Source organism: Notolabrus celidotus, chromosome 7 (assembly GCF_009762535.1).
Source record: "Notolabrus celidotus isolate fNotCel1 chromosome 7, fNotCel1.pri, whole genome shotgun sequence".
NCBI lineage: Eukaryota > Metazoa > Chordata > Actinopteri > Labriformes > Labridae > Notolabrus > Notolabrus celidotus.
The window spans coordinates 1,320,465-1,337,687 of record NC_048278.1 but is presented as its reverse complement, the minus strand read 5'-3'; the positions used below and the strand labels follow the sequence as shown (position 1 = coordinate 1,337,687).

At 41.9% G+C, this 17,223-nt stretch overlaps 1 protein-coding gene across 1 annotated transcript; it reads right to left on the bottom strand.

Moving 5' to 3' along the window:
* Nucleotides 1–14,363: 14,363 nt before the first annotated feature.
* On the bottom strand, nucleotides 14,364–16,761 carry adra2a (adrenoceptor alpha 2A). Its single transcript, XM_034688378.1, has 2 exons — nucleotides 16,487–16,761; nucleotides 14,364–16,315 (listed from the first exon to the last, which is right to left on the bottom strand). The coding sequence occupies exon 2, from the start codon at nucleotides 16,115–16,117 to the stop codon at nucleotides 14,873–14,875; it is 1,245 nt and encodes a 414-aa protein (XP_034544269.1). The 5' UTR covers nucleotides 16,118–16,315; nucleotides 16,487–16,761; the 3' UTR covers nucleotides 14,364–14,872.
* Nucleotides 16,762–17,223: the final 462 nt, after the last annotated feature.

Below are 17,223 nucleotides of genomic sequence, written 5' to 3'. Positions count from 1 at the left end.
AATTAGACGGAGCTGCTGACTGGGGTGTTTCACAGCATCAGGAAACACTGTGAAGTTCCTGAAAAATGAGTCTGCAGAGTTTGAACTGAAGTTTACATTTTTGCCCTTTAGATAAATTCATGTCTAATGATCCGTTTCTGGTCCGTCTCCGATCCGTCACAGCATCTAGTCTATTAATAAGGCTTTTATAACTCTGATAAAGGAAGTGATGGACTGAGAGAAACCACAGACAAAGATGGAGGTAGTCTCAGTGACGTCACCTTTTAGATTCAAGATGTTATGAGGCCCAAAGATAGAGGTCACTACATGAGAATACTGAGTTAAGCTGAACAGGCTAACGGCAAAATTCCACCGGATCCGCGTCCAGTAGTCTCCGATCCGCAACGGCAACGGATCTGATAGGTTTCTATTCTAATCAATGTGTTAACTTCCACTGGATCCGCTCCATTGCATTCTGGCTGCGTCTCTGATCCGGCAGGTTGGAGTCCTCCGGATCAGATACACAAGACTTCTATTTTTGCCGGATGCCGAAGCACGACGCATCAATCTCAACAGAGCAGATGGAGCGGGACAGGAAGTCAGGTTTCACCAAAACAAAATGAAAACATCCGGTTAATTTTCAGAATCAAACACTCTGTGTTATCACCAGATCGTATTTCACTTAACTACAACAACAAACCAAAGTCATGATGAGCGGAGCCAGGCCTGGAGTCAACAGGTCAGAGGTTTTCAGAGGACCAGAAAGACAACATGGATGAGGAGAGGAGGAGGAGAATCCTTGATTCAGTGATCACAGCAGGAAAACCTCGGTCACATGACTCCAGCTGTCTGGCAGTCCTGCTCCGTGCAGCTTTAAAGGTCAGTTTTATAGTGAATATTTACTAAGTGATGACCCTTTAATAATAACATTAAACGTGAGATTCTGTATGAGTCTAAATCATATTAAAGGTGCATAAACTTCAGTTTTCACTTCCAACTGTCTACCCCTCTACCTCTCTGAGCCACACACAGAGTTGGATGGACTCATGAGGATCACAGCAGGCCGAGTTCCTGAGTCACCTGCTTTGATGTAGTCTCTGCATTAAAGTGCTGCAGCATTGAAACAGAGAAGTGCTCAGGTATAATCTCCTTCAAACGCCCACCGACCCGTCCATCAGTGCACACTAGACGCTCGTTACAGACACTACAGCGGCCCACTCCAGCTGCCCCCCTCCGCCGCGCGCTGACCCGCTGTCCCTCTGTCACTGAACACATATTCTTCTCTGCTGTCCATCACTGTGGAGAGACGTCAAGTTCCAGCTGTAAGAGGTGCAGAGAAGGACAGAGAGACTCTTTCATGCTTTTATGTGAGATAATTACAGAGACACGCGGCGAGCGAGGGGCTTGTTTTTGTAATCTTTCCCCTTTGTTCAACACTGGCTCATCAACGACCCTCAGAGGACTGAAACACCACTCGCACGCTGTTTGACTCGTGATTGATGTGTGACAGCCGGGTGTGTGTGTGTGTGTGGTGTGTCCGTCTGAGTAATTGGCACATTAAGAGGGAGCTCAGCTGTGATAGACAGCATACAGTCAGGATGAAAAGATCACTTAATTAATTAATCAAAAGATAGACAAGAAATGATCGAACGGAGAGGAACGATGGTCGCTGCTTATCACACAGCTGTGTTTAATACTCCAGTTTGATTGGTCGATAATGGTTATTAATTCTGAATCTGAAGAGTGAGCCAAGCACAACCAGATCCATAACATCCTATCAAATCAGTCCAGCATGTTCATGAGGTTTATGATTTAACCTTTTCCTGTGGACTATGTGGCAAAAATGTTCTTTTCAATAGCATTAACATGGAGGACGTTTGATATTGCTCTCAGTTTATTTGGAGTGCACAAAACTTCAGATTTATGGTTCATGGCTGAGCAGGAACCAGCAGAGAAAAGAAGACGAGAGAAGGCGAGAGAAGGACAGAAACTGTGCAGGAACCAGCGAGGGATTTAAAAATGAGCTGAGTCTGGGAGAAATCAACCAAACCAGAACACGGTGTGGTGCAAAAGAAAATGCTAACAGAGAAGTCATAGAGAGGGATATTATGCAGGTGCTGCTGTTTATTACTGAACCTGCTGAGAATGTTGGGATAGCATTTATGTTTTTACTTTACTGTGGATGAAAATGTGAAGTTAAACACTAGAAAGGCCATGAGAGGTCAATCTGACCACCAGATTCCAAATTGTATTATCTGATATGATAAATACCCAATATAGAGAATAGTGTGTTTATTATTGAAGGATAATCTATGTATCTATGAAAATATACATTTATTAATATGAAACTTTCCTCGGAGGGTCACTTTTATCCGTTTCTTATTCAGATAGATCGCAGGTCTGCACTGTCCAATTCCTGGAACAACTGTCAGGCTTCCTCAGCAGTCATCTCTCACTTTGTGCTTCTCTTTGCCATAATTGCACAAATAGAGTTGTCTACTTTTCTCAGATTCAATCATTAAAACTTAAAAAAATGCTTTGTACATTACAGTGATATTTGTCAAGCAACCATGCGGCATGTGCCTAGCATGAAAATGTATCAATGTAATATTTGTAATCACTATGATTGCCTGTGGTAGTAGATAAAACTAATCATTTAACTGTTGCCTTTTTTACAATTTGTATAAATGACATTCTAAATACGCAAACACACAACTAAGAAAATATAAATGTGAAAACAGTCCAAAAGAGCTCCATGGCCTTTCTAGTGTTAATGTTAATTCAACTTGCATGAAGGCTGATAAGAACACCACGGCCATGTCAGCGCCACTGACTGTTAAAACAGAGGGAACATTTTTGTAGCTGCATAAATAAATATTTTTTAAATCAATACTCAGTGTCAGCTTGTCTGTACCTTTCATTGGTACAGACAAGTTGCATAAGTTGTGTCCTAAGCTAGGTAGTTAAGTCCCCACTAAACCAAACGTTGAAACAAGTTAGTTTGTTACTTAAATGAACTCACGCACAGCTGGTGCAACCCGGTGCATGGTGATGAGTGGAATTATGTATAGTGAGCAATAGTGATGTGCTAGTTCACAGTTAAAGCGAGCCAGCGAAAAGTTCAGTTCACACAGACTAAAATTAGTATGTTCACCTTTATTTTTTGCATCTAAATTATTTTTCAGTCGAGCCTGCTGAGCTTTAATCCCGTACCCTGAATCAATGACATTTCTTCAACTGGATGAATCATTATTTTCTACCAGGGAATTCTAAAGACAGATATAAAGTTTAAAAGCCAAGAGACTCCTAATTAAACATAGAAAAGTTTTGCTGCTTTGAAAACTAGTAAACACACACATAACTCAAATTTGTTGGCTGAATATTTGGCTGAAGGCTCTGACTCTAACAGAAACACACAGAGATGGTCTGCTTTTGAGGAGACAATGTGGGCGAGATGGTTTTTATATCCCCGTAATTGAAGCTAAAGAAACTACTCTCTTACACCAACCAGTTTTTGGTCCATTGGAATCCATCCCTATTCGTTCATAAAACTCCTTGAAATGTTCCCAAGAGCTGGCTTCATCAGCACCCCTAACAACATCTGAAATGCTGGCATCATGAGCCACGCTGAGTACCTGCCAGGTGCCTTAAATCTGACTTTGGCTGCTGTAAAACACAGCACTGTGTAACTCTGGATACCTCTTAGATCCTCCCTGAATGTGAGCCGTCGATCACTGTCTCCAGAGTGAACAATGCTGACTTTCCCATTCTTGAGTTGCAAATTGAGCAGAGTGAGACACGAATCACCTGCTCACTATACGTTATCCCTTAATCTTTTGATTTGATTCTTTAGTTTGAATCATCGTCTCACTAAATTGGATGTCACACTCCATCATCCCATCCTGAACTCTCTCTTGACTGCTGCTGGCATTATAATGTATAATATACTGTATTATAGGATCATCTTGCTATATTATATTTTGTTAAATTACATTACTATTCTAACTACAACCCATGGTCATATTACATACAAATATTCTTCTATTTATTGCTTAATTTGTCATCACCAACCATAATCACACCATGTCAACCTGTCACTACTGAAACTTTTTTTAATACTGCCTGTAATTACTGCTATTTAATTTAAATTCCCTTTGTAACATTGTATATATCTAAATTGTATTCCAGCTTTATTTATCTATTTTATTTTACTTATTTTTATTTTTATTTTATTTTCATTTTTATTTTATTATTTTATTTTTTTATGTTATTTTGTTTTTATTTTTTGTTTTATTTTTTATTTTTATTTTGTACTTATTTTGTACTTATTGAAACTTCTTTCTTGATTGTACTTATGTCTGGGTTGCTGTAACAACTGAATTTCCCCCCCGGGGGATCAATAAAGTAATATCTTATCTTATCTTATCTTATCTTATCTTATGATTCTGAATTTTGCAGATAAACTGACAGATCATGTTTTTCTTTATAGGATGAGACAATGAATTTATTAAAAAACATGACAGGTCCGACACTTACTCTGCAAAATAAACATTTCACAGAAGGTTTTCATGTCATTAGTCATCCAAATATCTCATTACAATGAATGTTAGCCACACTGACCTGACAAGTCCAGATTAAGATCTTATTTCAAGACTTAGATACTCCCAAAAATAAGGACTTAATAAACTGGATTCAATGATCTCAAGATAACTGATACACCTTTTATTAAGATAAGTCAGGTCTTGAGTTTTTTCTTTTTCCATCGACTAGTTCTTTATTTAATCCTTTGAGGCTGAGTCCCTTCTATAGCAGGTGACCAATATTCAAAGAATACATTTTGTGCAGTTCTCATTGTAGATTATCACATGTGGTGTTCTTTTTTTGTTTTTCAATTTGTTTTAGAAATTAAAGTTACTATTATTATTATTATTATTATTATTATTGTTATTATTATTATTATTATTATTATTATTATTATTATTATTATTATTATTATTATTATTATTGTTAGTATTATTATTATTATTATTATTATTATTATTATTGTTATTATCATTATTATTATTATTATTATTATTATTATTATATTATATATTTACTTAAATATATATATGTGTGTGTGTGTGTGTGTGTGTATGTGTTTCTTATTGTTATTATAACTGCTTTTTTAGCTTTTGAATTGATTCATTTTTAAATATTAAACTATTTATCTTATTGTAGTTCACTATTTTTATTTTCCTTTGTATTTATTTATCCGTTATTTTAAATTATTAGCATTTATTATTACTGGTTGCTTTTTTGTTCATTCACTTATTGTGTTTCTTATCCAAAAAAACATCACTTGCTTTAATTGTTTCCATTTATCTTTTCTATGTAATGTGTACAAATTCAAATAAAGGATCTTTGAAAAAAAGAAAGAAGATTTGTCAGGTCAGTGCGGCTTACATGAAGTATAATGGGATATTTTGACGTGTAATGAGACTAGCACACTCTGTAAGATTTGAGTTTATGTAGTGTAGAGACAAACAGCCAGTCACACAGAGTCACCTCACTGGACTGTGGGAGGAAGCTGCTGTGCCCAGAGAGAGCATGTGTGAGGAATACATGCCAACCCCACACAGGAGTGCCTCCGCCCGGCAGAGGATTCACAAAAGCAGCATGCAGCTCGTGCCTAAATATGTGCATGAAAATGTTAAATGTGTTGTCTGACCAACAGCTTTAAAAGTGGAGGCATGTTTAAAGATTAGGTTATTTAATAAATGTAAGAGTTTCTTTGTAAAGGGTGCTCACATTTCTACAAATCCGTGTTTGTTTGTTTGTTTCATTGTTTGTTTGTGTCGTCTCAATCACAGAACAAAACCTCTGTCAATTCTGGAGGAGGGCCCAGGATCTTAGGAGGACTTAAGATGGATGTACTGCAACAAATTAGAGATGCAGAAGGCTTACTGAAACGTGTCCAGGAAATGAAACATCCAACGGAAAAATAGCAGCTCGGGAAATCAGTGAAAAATGTTTGAGCTGAGGAATCATCCACTAAAGGACCGGGGTAGAAGAAACAAAGCAGGGGAGAGACAGAGATCATTCAGAGAGGGGGTTATCAGGGACAGGTGAGACTAATTAGACTCAGGTGAAAGCGATAAGGGCAAGGCACACAATCACAGAGGCAGGGAGAGAAATGAAAAGAGGAAAGCTCCAAACCCAGGACAGGAAATGTGACAGAGACAAGATAGGAAAATAAGCGAAGATAATAAACGTCAACCTCCTTCTCCACTTGCTTTAGATTATTTTGTCAAATTCTGACGGCCACACTCACTTTACTGAATTTTCTCTCAAACCTAACAGTTAATGTGTCGGATCAACATCAGCATCAACAGCTTTATCTACATCAGGATTTACTTTCATGCTCATGTTTACTTTTCAGCCCCATGGACAGCCTTTAAAGCGTGACTGTTATACCAGCATTGTGCCTTCAGGTCTGTATTAAAAGTAGAAAGACAGATTTGCTTTTTGGGCGGCTGCTTCTTTATAGCAATAGTGTGGGCCTTTTTTTATTAAAACTACTCATGTGTTTTGTTTTAAATCCGGCTTTATTCAGTGTGCTGCACTTAATCGCTGTCACAAAATCTGAACTGGATCAGCATGAGATCACATACTCTATAAAACATGGACCTAGGCTGTTTTCAAAGCCTCCTACTATACTAGCAGTACATACTGATGTGGCCAACATTCAGTAAATAGTATGTGAACGAGAGAAAAATCTGCAGTATGCCAAAACTCCCCAGATGACGTACTGATTCAGGAACATGTCTCAGTCTGCATCGGACCAGTCTGCCTCACGTACTGTTTCCCATAATGCACAGCGCTAACGTTCTGCTTTTCCTTTTTATTCTTTTTTGACGGGGAACTCAGTTTTTAGTTGCTGTGAAAATGATTAAATTCCATATAAACCACTTCTTCACTTTTTAAAAGTGATGCTAAAGAAGCAGTTTCTCTATCAGCTTGGTCGTTGTTTACTTCCGCTTTCTGAAACCAGAAATCCAGTGATGCCTGACCCAGCATCCTGCAGACCAGATCCAACAGAACAGTCAGACTACATACTATCTTTAGACGCAGTGTGCAGTACCTACTGCAAGAAACAAGATGCATTCAGTTACCTCAGCGCCGCCTCTTTGCCAATTTCTAGCTAAGCTAAAGAGAAATGCTGCTCTCATGTGCTCCTTGAGAAGTCGTCCTTCTGACTTCAGTGTGTTGGAGTTGTATGTTACCTGACTGTTTAAATGTCAGGTGGTTTCGAAAATATCCCTCGTCTTACTGACATCATTTATATGTTTCTGCAAAGGTGTATGAAGACCAAAGATGGCCGTCACTGAATCGGAAAGATTGGCTCAAACTAATGATGCATTCACGTGGTGTCGGACGCATGGGAAATATAAGCTTTACATGCACGGCTTCTCGAGTCAGAACAACATCCCTGAAATTCTGGCAAGAAACTGGTGCCCGATTTACTGACTTACTGTCATATGTGTCATCAACATGGTGGCAAACAAGGTTCAGTCAGACAACTCACGTTCACTTAAGATAAAGTTTATTGCAGCATACAGCATTGTGTTTGGCGTATGGGCTCCGAACCTCGTTACTCCTTGTAGATAATTTAAATGTAGGAGTAATGAGATAGGACTAAGCCCCCTCGGAGCCCGCAGGTGGATGCTGGGGAGGAGGTGGGTACAAAGTTTTCACACAGCACTGAGCAGGACAGCAGGAGCACTTGCAAAGCAGAAGCAGAGACGGGGAGACTTGCAGCTTAAATAGACCGCCAATGAGGATGTTGAGATCAGCTGATAGGGAGGATGATGACGTGTCAGTATGAATGAGCGCAGCTCGAGTTGTCTGCCTGAACTAGCTTGCAGGCGGCGCTCCATTTTGTTGATGTCAGGGAACTTTTTATTGATTAACATGTAACTTTTTGCTCAAATATAATTTTAATATATTATCACTATTAGTTGTTGTTGAAATAGAGTGACCTGTTCTTGTAAGAAAAGTTATTTATTAACATTGATAAGGTATTTAACCCTTACAACAACTCTGAGCGCACCTCGATTAATAAGTCAGGTAACGTATAATTCAACTTTCTGAATTGAAAGCACGTGAACACACCGAAGTCTGAAGGACGACTTCTCAAGGAGCTCATACTTTCAGCTACACTAGAGATGGGAACAGAGGTGGAGCTGAGGTAGCTGAATGAATCTTGTTTCTGGCTACAACACTCACACCCATCAGTCAAATTAGCCACGCCCCTTTTTGTGCCTAATTAAGTATAACACCTCACCTGGATTGAATCAAAAAGGATGAATTATAAGAAGCGAGAAATAATTAAGCCACAGAGACCAAAACTGTTCTGTTATGTCACTTTTTTTTCTAACTATGTGGAACATTTTGGATATTGTGTTTTGGACTCTACCTCTGACCTCCTGACATTCAGAGCTGGTCTCGAGTGGACACTTGAGGGATAGTGTTTTTGCACCATTGCATTGGCTTTGTTTTAAACATCAAAGGTTGCTGCTTGCATTAAAAAGACTTCATTTGTATTAAATAAAATGGCATTTGCTGCTAAATGTCAGCTTGATGATGAGTATGTTTTTACTAAGCTCTGATGTGTGTTTTTACGTGAACTAAAAAAAGAGAGTATTGGTTTTAGTATTCATTTTAAAGCTGCTTTAACGTCAATAGCTCACAATCAATAGCTACAGTAAGATTTTCCTGCTGACTTCTTTGGAAATCAATCCCCTCTTCCTTCACATCCCTGCAACGTCAAACCTGCACCATCATCTCATCACCCTTCCTTCAGACGCAGCTAACACCTCAGAGGTCTTATAATTCAGGTCTTACAGAGCTCTGTGTCTCTGGGATGATGGCAGCTGATTGCTCTCGACTGTAATGAGCTCCCACAAGAATAGATTTGTCTGGGCAAATTATTTTCAAGGGAAATATCTGCTGGCCGGTGTTGTTTTGAGTCCCCAGTCAGACCCAGAGGCCTGACAGCTAATCAGCCTGCCATTAATGACACTATCTGTTTGAAATGATACCTCTGACACACTTTAAGAGTTCTCCCTCCAAGACGAGCTGAGCCCACTGTTAGAAACATGATCCCACTTTAGTCAAATGTTCTTGGAGAGCATAAAGTATCATTTAGACGACAAACACAGACAACCTGTGAAGCTGCAGCGCTGAAGCAAATGAAAGTTAGGCAGGAACATCAGTGAGTCATCACTAACACTGTGAATTACCATGTTTATGCAGCCACCTCCGATGGGCGGATGTCACACTGAAAAAAGATGCTCCAGGTTGGAGCATGTGGGTGCCTCAGTCGACAGGCATCATCATGGTGACCTTTTCACCCCGGCCACCTACTGCACACGTGCTCAAAGCAGACCTGCCCATCCTCCCACAGCATCATTAAAACCATCCCCCCTACACAGACACACACACACACACACTCAGAGACACACACACACAGTGACTGTCATCTCCAGTGTGATGCAGCCAAGTCAAAAGCAACTTCATCCAAACCCAACGCCCACGCCATCCAACTGGAAATGATTGTTTGTCCTGCATGATTTCTGCTGCTGCTTCATTTTGTCGCTGTCTCTCTGAATGGTGGCTGCACTCACCCACCATGCTTTGCCTTTCAGAGACGGATGTGCACTCTAACCTGATGATCCATGGCCTGATTCCCAGAGGCTAAGTGTGTGTGTGTGTGTGTGTGTGTGTGTGTGTGTGTGTGTGTGTGTGTGTGTGTGTGTGTGTGTGTGTGTGTGTGTGTGTGTGTGTGTGTGGAGAGAGAGAGAGGGTCTGCTGACTTCAACAGCTGGCTTCTTCCAAAAGGCTGTCAGCGATGATGTCCCCACTGCTTGTTAATGTGTGAGGTAAAGAAAGGCAGAGTAACGAGGGACTAGATGAGTAAAACGTGCACGTATTTATCACCAAATGTCACTGGCAACCTGTCGGAGCATCTTTACTCGATAGAAGACACATTCACAAGTCAGCTCAAAAATAAATTGCACATGTTATTGGCTGCCATACTAGTTCCCCTTGTCTCCAGTGTCCTGAATGTAATCTATTCTGAGCACGTGTCCAAAATACACAGCTCTTGTTCTTTGCAAGAATGGATTTGGTTTATACTAAAGTAAGGCTTCAGTGGTCTGTGATTGCAGAAGTTACAGTATTCAGTGTGATAGTCTGTCTTAGAGTGGGTGTAATTTAATGGCCAGCAGGGGGAGACACCACAGGTTGCAAAAAAAAACTTGTCAGGTGGATTTACTTCCTTAGCAAGCATTTTTCAAATAAGATTGTTCGTCTCAGAGGATAGCTCAAGTCTTCTATTGTACAGCATGATGTTCTTTTAGTAATGTTTGGCCCACTTTAAGGTAAATCTCTGATAAAGCTATGTTATATTTAAAATCTGTCACTAAAATAATCCTATTACCCAGGACAGAGGCGCACCTGACAAGCCTTCTTAAACGTAGCCAGCCTACTCCAACTGCTTGTCCGTGATTCTTCAACCCACCCTCCCTCACCTTACTCTACTGCACTTAACCTATTTCCTTGTCCTCTCCTACTCAACTCGTGCTCGCTCCTCCTATGCCCTGTCTACTTCCAGGTACAACCCGGGTCAAGATCAGCTCCGGCAGGATAACGCTGAGACGGAACCCCCATCCTGAGTCTCCTTCTGCTGGGCACACCACGCACAACTAATTCATTAAATGTTCAACTTATATCCTTGTGAGGCGTGGTCCTTGCTAGTGAATGCAAATCAACCACATAATGATCAGTTCTAGCACACACAAAAAATGCAAAGACCGCCACATGCTGAACTCAGGGCATTACAGTAGAGTTCACATACTAATGGGTTTCATCTGGTGCCCTGAGTCCACTTTGTATATACAGTTTATGAGCCTGACATGTAAACACTGTCCATGGAAGTTAAAGAAAAGGCCACTTTAAGTGATAGATACATTCCATCTCACTAACGGCTAACTGTATTAGGGATTGCAAACAAAGCAGAACAGACGAAAGCACAGCTGTAAGAAGCAGAAGTATGAAGAGTGTAAGAATTGTAAAAGTAGAAAAATAACCCATAACGGTCTCAGCACATGAGTCTGGTCCTGCTGGAGGTTTCTGCCTGTTAAAGGAAGTTTGTCCTTGCCACTGTAACTTGCTAAATGCTGCAAAGTGCTCTGCTCATAGTGGATTAAGATGAGATCAGACTGAGTCCTGTCTGTAAGATGGGACTGGATCTGATCCTGTCTTGATGTTGGGTCTTTGTTAATAGCAGAACATAGAGTACGGTCTAGACCTGCTCTGTTTGCAAAGAGTCAGAGGAGAACATTTGTTGGGATCTTTATAGATAAAGATTGATTGGTGTCCTAACGAGTCTAGGTCACTCTATGTGGACAAAAACTAGCGGTGATCCCATATGACAGATTATATTTGAACAAAAAGTTGGTGGTCCTTATTAAGGACAAATAAAGATCATTCAATCTATCAATCAATCAATCTATCTATCTATCTATCGATCTATCTATCTATCTATCTATCTATCTATCTATCTATCTATCTATCTATCTATCTATCTATCTATCTATCTATCTATCTATCTATCTATCTATCTATCTATCTATCTATCTATCTATGTGCAGTATGTGAATTAATAAAAACTTTCTTATTAGTAACGAAAGGAAACGTTGGTCTAAGATATAACTTGCGCTTTCAAACCCTGTCTTGATGTTGGGTCTTGGCTCTATCTAAATAAAGATTGATTGATTGAACATGTGCTAATATAAGCCACAGGTCATGCAGGTCAAAGTGAGACTGTATCTGCAAACCACCAACTGTATTAGAAGCAGATGTTTTTGTTGCTAATGTATTTTCCTTTTCATTTATAAGACGACAAACTCTTAGCAGGGGTGCAAATTTAGCTCAGCAGTTAAACCATGTGCCCCATGTACAGAGGTTACAGCCCTCGAAGCAACTGACCTGGCCCGGGCCTGAAGTCACATGTCTCCACTGTCCCCTCCTCTAATCCAGTGCTTCCCAGAGTGGAGGTCATGAGACACTGTTGTATTGTATCCATTATCTTAAAAATATTCCAAAAATTGTTGATAGGTTTCAGACAAAAGCATGCACATAAAAAATGTCACGTTTTCTTTCATGCCACATGATCCCTGAGGTGATTATGACGGATCATCAGTTGCATCAAGTTAATGCACAGCAGCACAGGAAACACAGCAACATGTTAATACAGGTAATTTTCTGCAGAGCTGCTACATGAAACTCTCACACAGACACGACCTCAGTCTGCTCACTGCTGCAGTCTCAACATGACGACTATTTGCTTCTATCTTTTTTTTAAATCACAATAAATGTCGCTTTTTGGATCGGCCTGTTAGCGCTCGCCTGCAGCTGTGAGCATTGTTTAACTACTTGGAGTGACAGTGGGGGGGCACCGTTAGTTTGGGGGCCCCCTGCTCTAAATGATGGTATCAACAGTGATAATAATAGCAATAACAGTTATAATAGTCATCTCGCTCTAAGTGTGTTTTGCATCAAACAGTTTCTGTCCATCTCTCTTTTTTATTGGAGCCACAGTCTGTAGTTCTCTTTCACTCTGAGGACTGAAAGGAGAAACGATCACAGTAACCAATAAACCTTCCACAGCACTCTTAATAAGTCCGTGTTGTGTTATGACTGAACAGATATGAATAAGAGAAACTTTGTAAGTGTCGAAATATACTCTGCTAAATGAATTCACCTTACTTCAGTTATATTTGATCCCTCTCTCTTTCTTTAGATGACAATCCTCCTCAAGTCAAACATTCCCTCTATTCAATCTGACTTTAACATTTGTAACATTTTCTCCAAAGCAATCTCAAGAAAATCTTCCACAACAATGAGCGCAGCACGATCAGCACGATTGCAGCAAACTTGTCTGACCAGTGGGAGCTCTCTCTCTCTCTCTCTCTCTCTCTCTCTCTCTCTCTCTCTCTGTGTCTGTGTGTGTGTTTACATGTACTGCAAACACACATGCACACTCACACAGTCCTTCTCATGGACTCACACTCTTTGACATTTCGCAGACGTGCCGGGAAACCCTCGGCTAGCAGAAAATGAGCACATGGCAGACCGGTGGTGCTGGATGTACTGACAGAGACACTCCCAGAAGAGCCATTTAGCTTTCTGAGGAGAGCACAGCTCAAATGCCTCCCTGACTGTCAAAAGAGATGCATTTGCTTACAGCCTCCCCAGTGGGAGAATGTATTCTCTCTGTATTCAGTGCACTGATGACACTATTCTGTGAGACTTTAAAGAGGGAGCAGAGAGACACAGAGAGACAGAGAGACACAGAGAGACACAGAGAGAGACACAGAGAGAGACACAGAGAGACACAGAGAGAGACACAGAGAGACACAGAGAGACACAGAGAGAGACAGAGAGAGACACAGAGAGACACAGAGAGACACAGAGAGACACAGAGAGACACAGAGAGACACAGAGAGAGACAGAGAGAGAGACACAGAGAGACACAGAGAGAGACACAGAGAGAGACACAGAGAGAGACAGAGAGACAGAGAGACACAGAGAGACACAGAGAGACACAGAGAGAGACAAAGAGAGACACAGAGAGACACAGAGAGAGACAAAGAGAGACACAGAGAGACACAGAGATACACAGAGAGACACAGAGATACACAGAGAGACACAGAGACACAGAGAGACACAGAGAGACACAGAGAGACACAGAGAGACACAGAGAGACACAGAGAGACACAGGGACCAGTCAATCAGGTTCTGCTTTGGCAGGCTCAATATCTTCCCCTGATGAAGCATACGAAGGCAACACAAACGCAAATGAACCGTTACTTCTTCACCTCCCCTGTCTTGCATTACAGCTGTATTCATCATCCCATGTTGATTCATTACACTGACTCTGCAAACAGACGCCTGAGCAAAAACACTCCGGGAAGAAATGAGAAATAAAACGTACGTATTTATGTACGTACTGAAGTTTGAGGAATCCGACTCACAGGGTCCAACATTTGCTCGTTTATCATCCTGACTCGTTAAGAGGTGAGCTCTACGTCAGTGCTGAATTTGCATTTTCTGGTTGAAGCAGAAACACGAGGACTAGTCCAGAATTTACAGCAACCTCTCTGTAAACACCAGATCACTGTCTGACAGCAGTCTCACTCAGCTGTTACCTTTACCTGCACTTCCTGCCTGTATTGTGAATGTCTTTGTGTGTGTGTGTGTGTGTGTGGGTGTGTGTGTCTGACACAGATGACATAACGTCACAGGCCTGATGCTTTAACGTGCTGCAGAGCCTTGAGATCAATAAAGAAATGTTTTTTTATTGTTTCAAGAGCCACCATTTTTCCTTTAGTTTCCATCATCGTCATCATATAATATCATAGAAATGGCACAATACTGAATCCATAACAACAAAAATAGAGACAAATATCCAGACAGTTTTGTACAACACACAGCTATTAAGTACAACACATATCATGACTTAACTATGTAGGTTCATTTATAAAAAATAAAAAATAAAAAGTAACATTTACAATAAAAACATGGTTCGATGTGCTGCTCTGCTGTTTAGACCTCTGTGTGTGTGTGTGTGTGTGTGTGTGTGTGTGTGTGTGTGTGTGTGTGTGTGTGTGTGTGTGTGTGTGTTGAAGCCTTGGTGGTGGATGTTTTTGAAAAGATGCTGCACGTAAAGCTCATCCTCTCCAAGCAGTTACACCCTGAGCGATAAAAAGCTCATGCATGATGGTCGATGTACTTCACAGTTGATGTTAAAAAAACAAACAAAGTATGTACACAAAGATGGAGTCCATCATACGTATCCTCGAGCGTCCCTCCTGCACAGTATCTTTTTGAACGACCTCCTGAAGTCGTTGTTGAAGATGGTGTAGATGATGGGGTTCAGCGCACTGTTGCAGTAGCCGAACCAGAAGAAGAACTTGAACAGCGTGTCGGGCACGGGGCAGGAGTCACACAGCGTCATCAGCATGTAGGTAAAGAAAAAGGGGAACCAGCAAACCACAAACACTCCAATGACCACGGCCAGGACGAAGGTGAAGCGCTTCTCGCGGTTCTGCCGGCCCTTCCAGCGGCTGCCCTTCGTGCTCGGCTCGCGCTTTTGGACGTCACAGTTCCCCGGTTTGATTTGGCTCAGTTTAGTTTTCTCCTTTGTGGATTTCTTTTTGATGGAGCAAGGAGTCACTTTGTGGTCCGAGGAGGACGAATCATCCAGATCCATCCCGTTCACCTCGCCCTTCTCCTCCTCTGCTCCTCCTTCTCCTCCCGCTTCCTCCCTCAGCTCAATGTCCCGCTCGCCATTCAGCTTCTCTGCGTCACCAGCGCCTATGCCGTTCTCCTTCCGGTTTGCAGTAGTCACTGTCTTTGGGCTCTCCTTCCGCTTCCTGTCCCCCGGTGGCGCCCGTGTCCTCTTTTTGGCGATCTGGTAGATCCGCACATAAACGAGCACCATGATGAGGCAGGGGAGGAAGAAGGAGCCGATGCAGGAGGAGATTACGTACCACTTGTCGTTGTTAATCTTACACACAGGCTCCTCCTCGCTGTTCTGCTCCTTCTCCATGGTGATCAGAGGCGGGAAGGAGATCACCGCCGCGATGATCCACACGATGAAGATGATGCACTTGATGCGTCTTGGAGTCCTCTTCAGGTTGTACTGGATGGCCTGTGTGATGGACCAGTAGCGGTCCAGGCTGATGGCACACAGGTGAGCGATGGAGGCGGTGCAGAAAAGAACATCAAGAGCCAGATAGATCTCACACCACACCTCGCCAAAGTACCAGTATCCCATCAGCTCATTGGCTAAAGAAAAAGGCATCACCAGGGTCGCCACCAAGATGTCCGCTGATGCCAGAGACACCAAGAATAAGTTCTGCGGAGCCCTGAGGGCCCGGCTTGTAAACACAGCGATGACCACCAGCACGTTCCCAAACACAGTGAGCAGGATCATTATTCCCACCAGCACGGTGAGCGGCAGCGAGACCTGCAGGCTGTAAGCGGCCGCGCCTGGAAGAGTCCGGTTGGTGTGGTTGTCAAACCCCATCAGAGCAGATTGGCCCACTTTCTGTTTGAGTTCACCTGAGGTTAACAAATATCATCCCCCGGAAGAGAGGAGCTAGCAGCTCACAGCAGGGAGGAGAAAGGAAGCGAGTGAATCAGCCCTCTGAGGCTTTCCCGGATTTTTCTCTTTCATCATGAACGGCTCCTCCAAGATACGCTCTTATCTTTTCTATCAGTTCATCTGAAAACATGAGGCAGCAAGAGGAATAATCAGAAACCTTCAATGCTACTTTCTGCTCTCCATCATTATCTCATGTATGATTACAATTTGAATAACTTCAAGCTTTCACATCGGCTCTCTTCCCTGAATATTACTGAGAACAAAAAGGCTCAAAGTGCAGAATGGTCTTACCTGAAGCCGGTGACACAGCCTCTCCGGTGCCAGAGACGCACGGACATTCAGACAGTAGGCAGTGTGGAACTTCTGGGAGCAGATCAATAAGAAGCAAAGCAGATCCATGTGGCGGATAAAGCGTGAAGTGTCCCCTCCGTGTCTCCTCTCTCTCCCCTCACAGTGATCCCTGTGCTGCATCTATAGAGCGCAGTGTTGGACCTAATAGAGCGCTAATCGTGTTACCCTGCGCGCTGCCGTGCTGCTGTCTGTCTGCGCGTAGAGTCTCTCTCCTCAGTGTTAACCAGAGCGACACTCCCTCTCTTTATAGCCCGCACGCTGCAAAAAGTGTCCCGTGTTCACCTGGTCACTGTCCACACACACACACACACACACACACGCATACACACACGCACACACACACACACACACCGTGCCCTCTGGTGAGTGTGTGTGTGTGTGACATCAGCAGGTAGCAGTGTGAGGATTTAATCATCATGTATTCAAACACACACATGCAGGAGTGTGAAGGTGAGATGACAGATATCAATCGATCAATCAATCAAGTTTTATTTATAGAGCACCTTTCATACAAAGCAAGCAACCCAAAGTGCTTTACAGCAATTCAAAACAAGAAAGAAGCTGAAACAAATTAATGGAAAGACATATAAAAAAAAAAAAAGCATTTAAAAATAGAGACAAATTTTTCAATGCAGTCGCTATAAGGATGTGTAAAAAGAAGTGATCTCTTTTATATG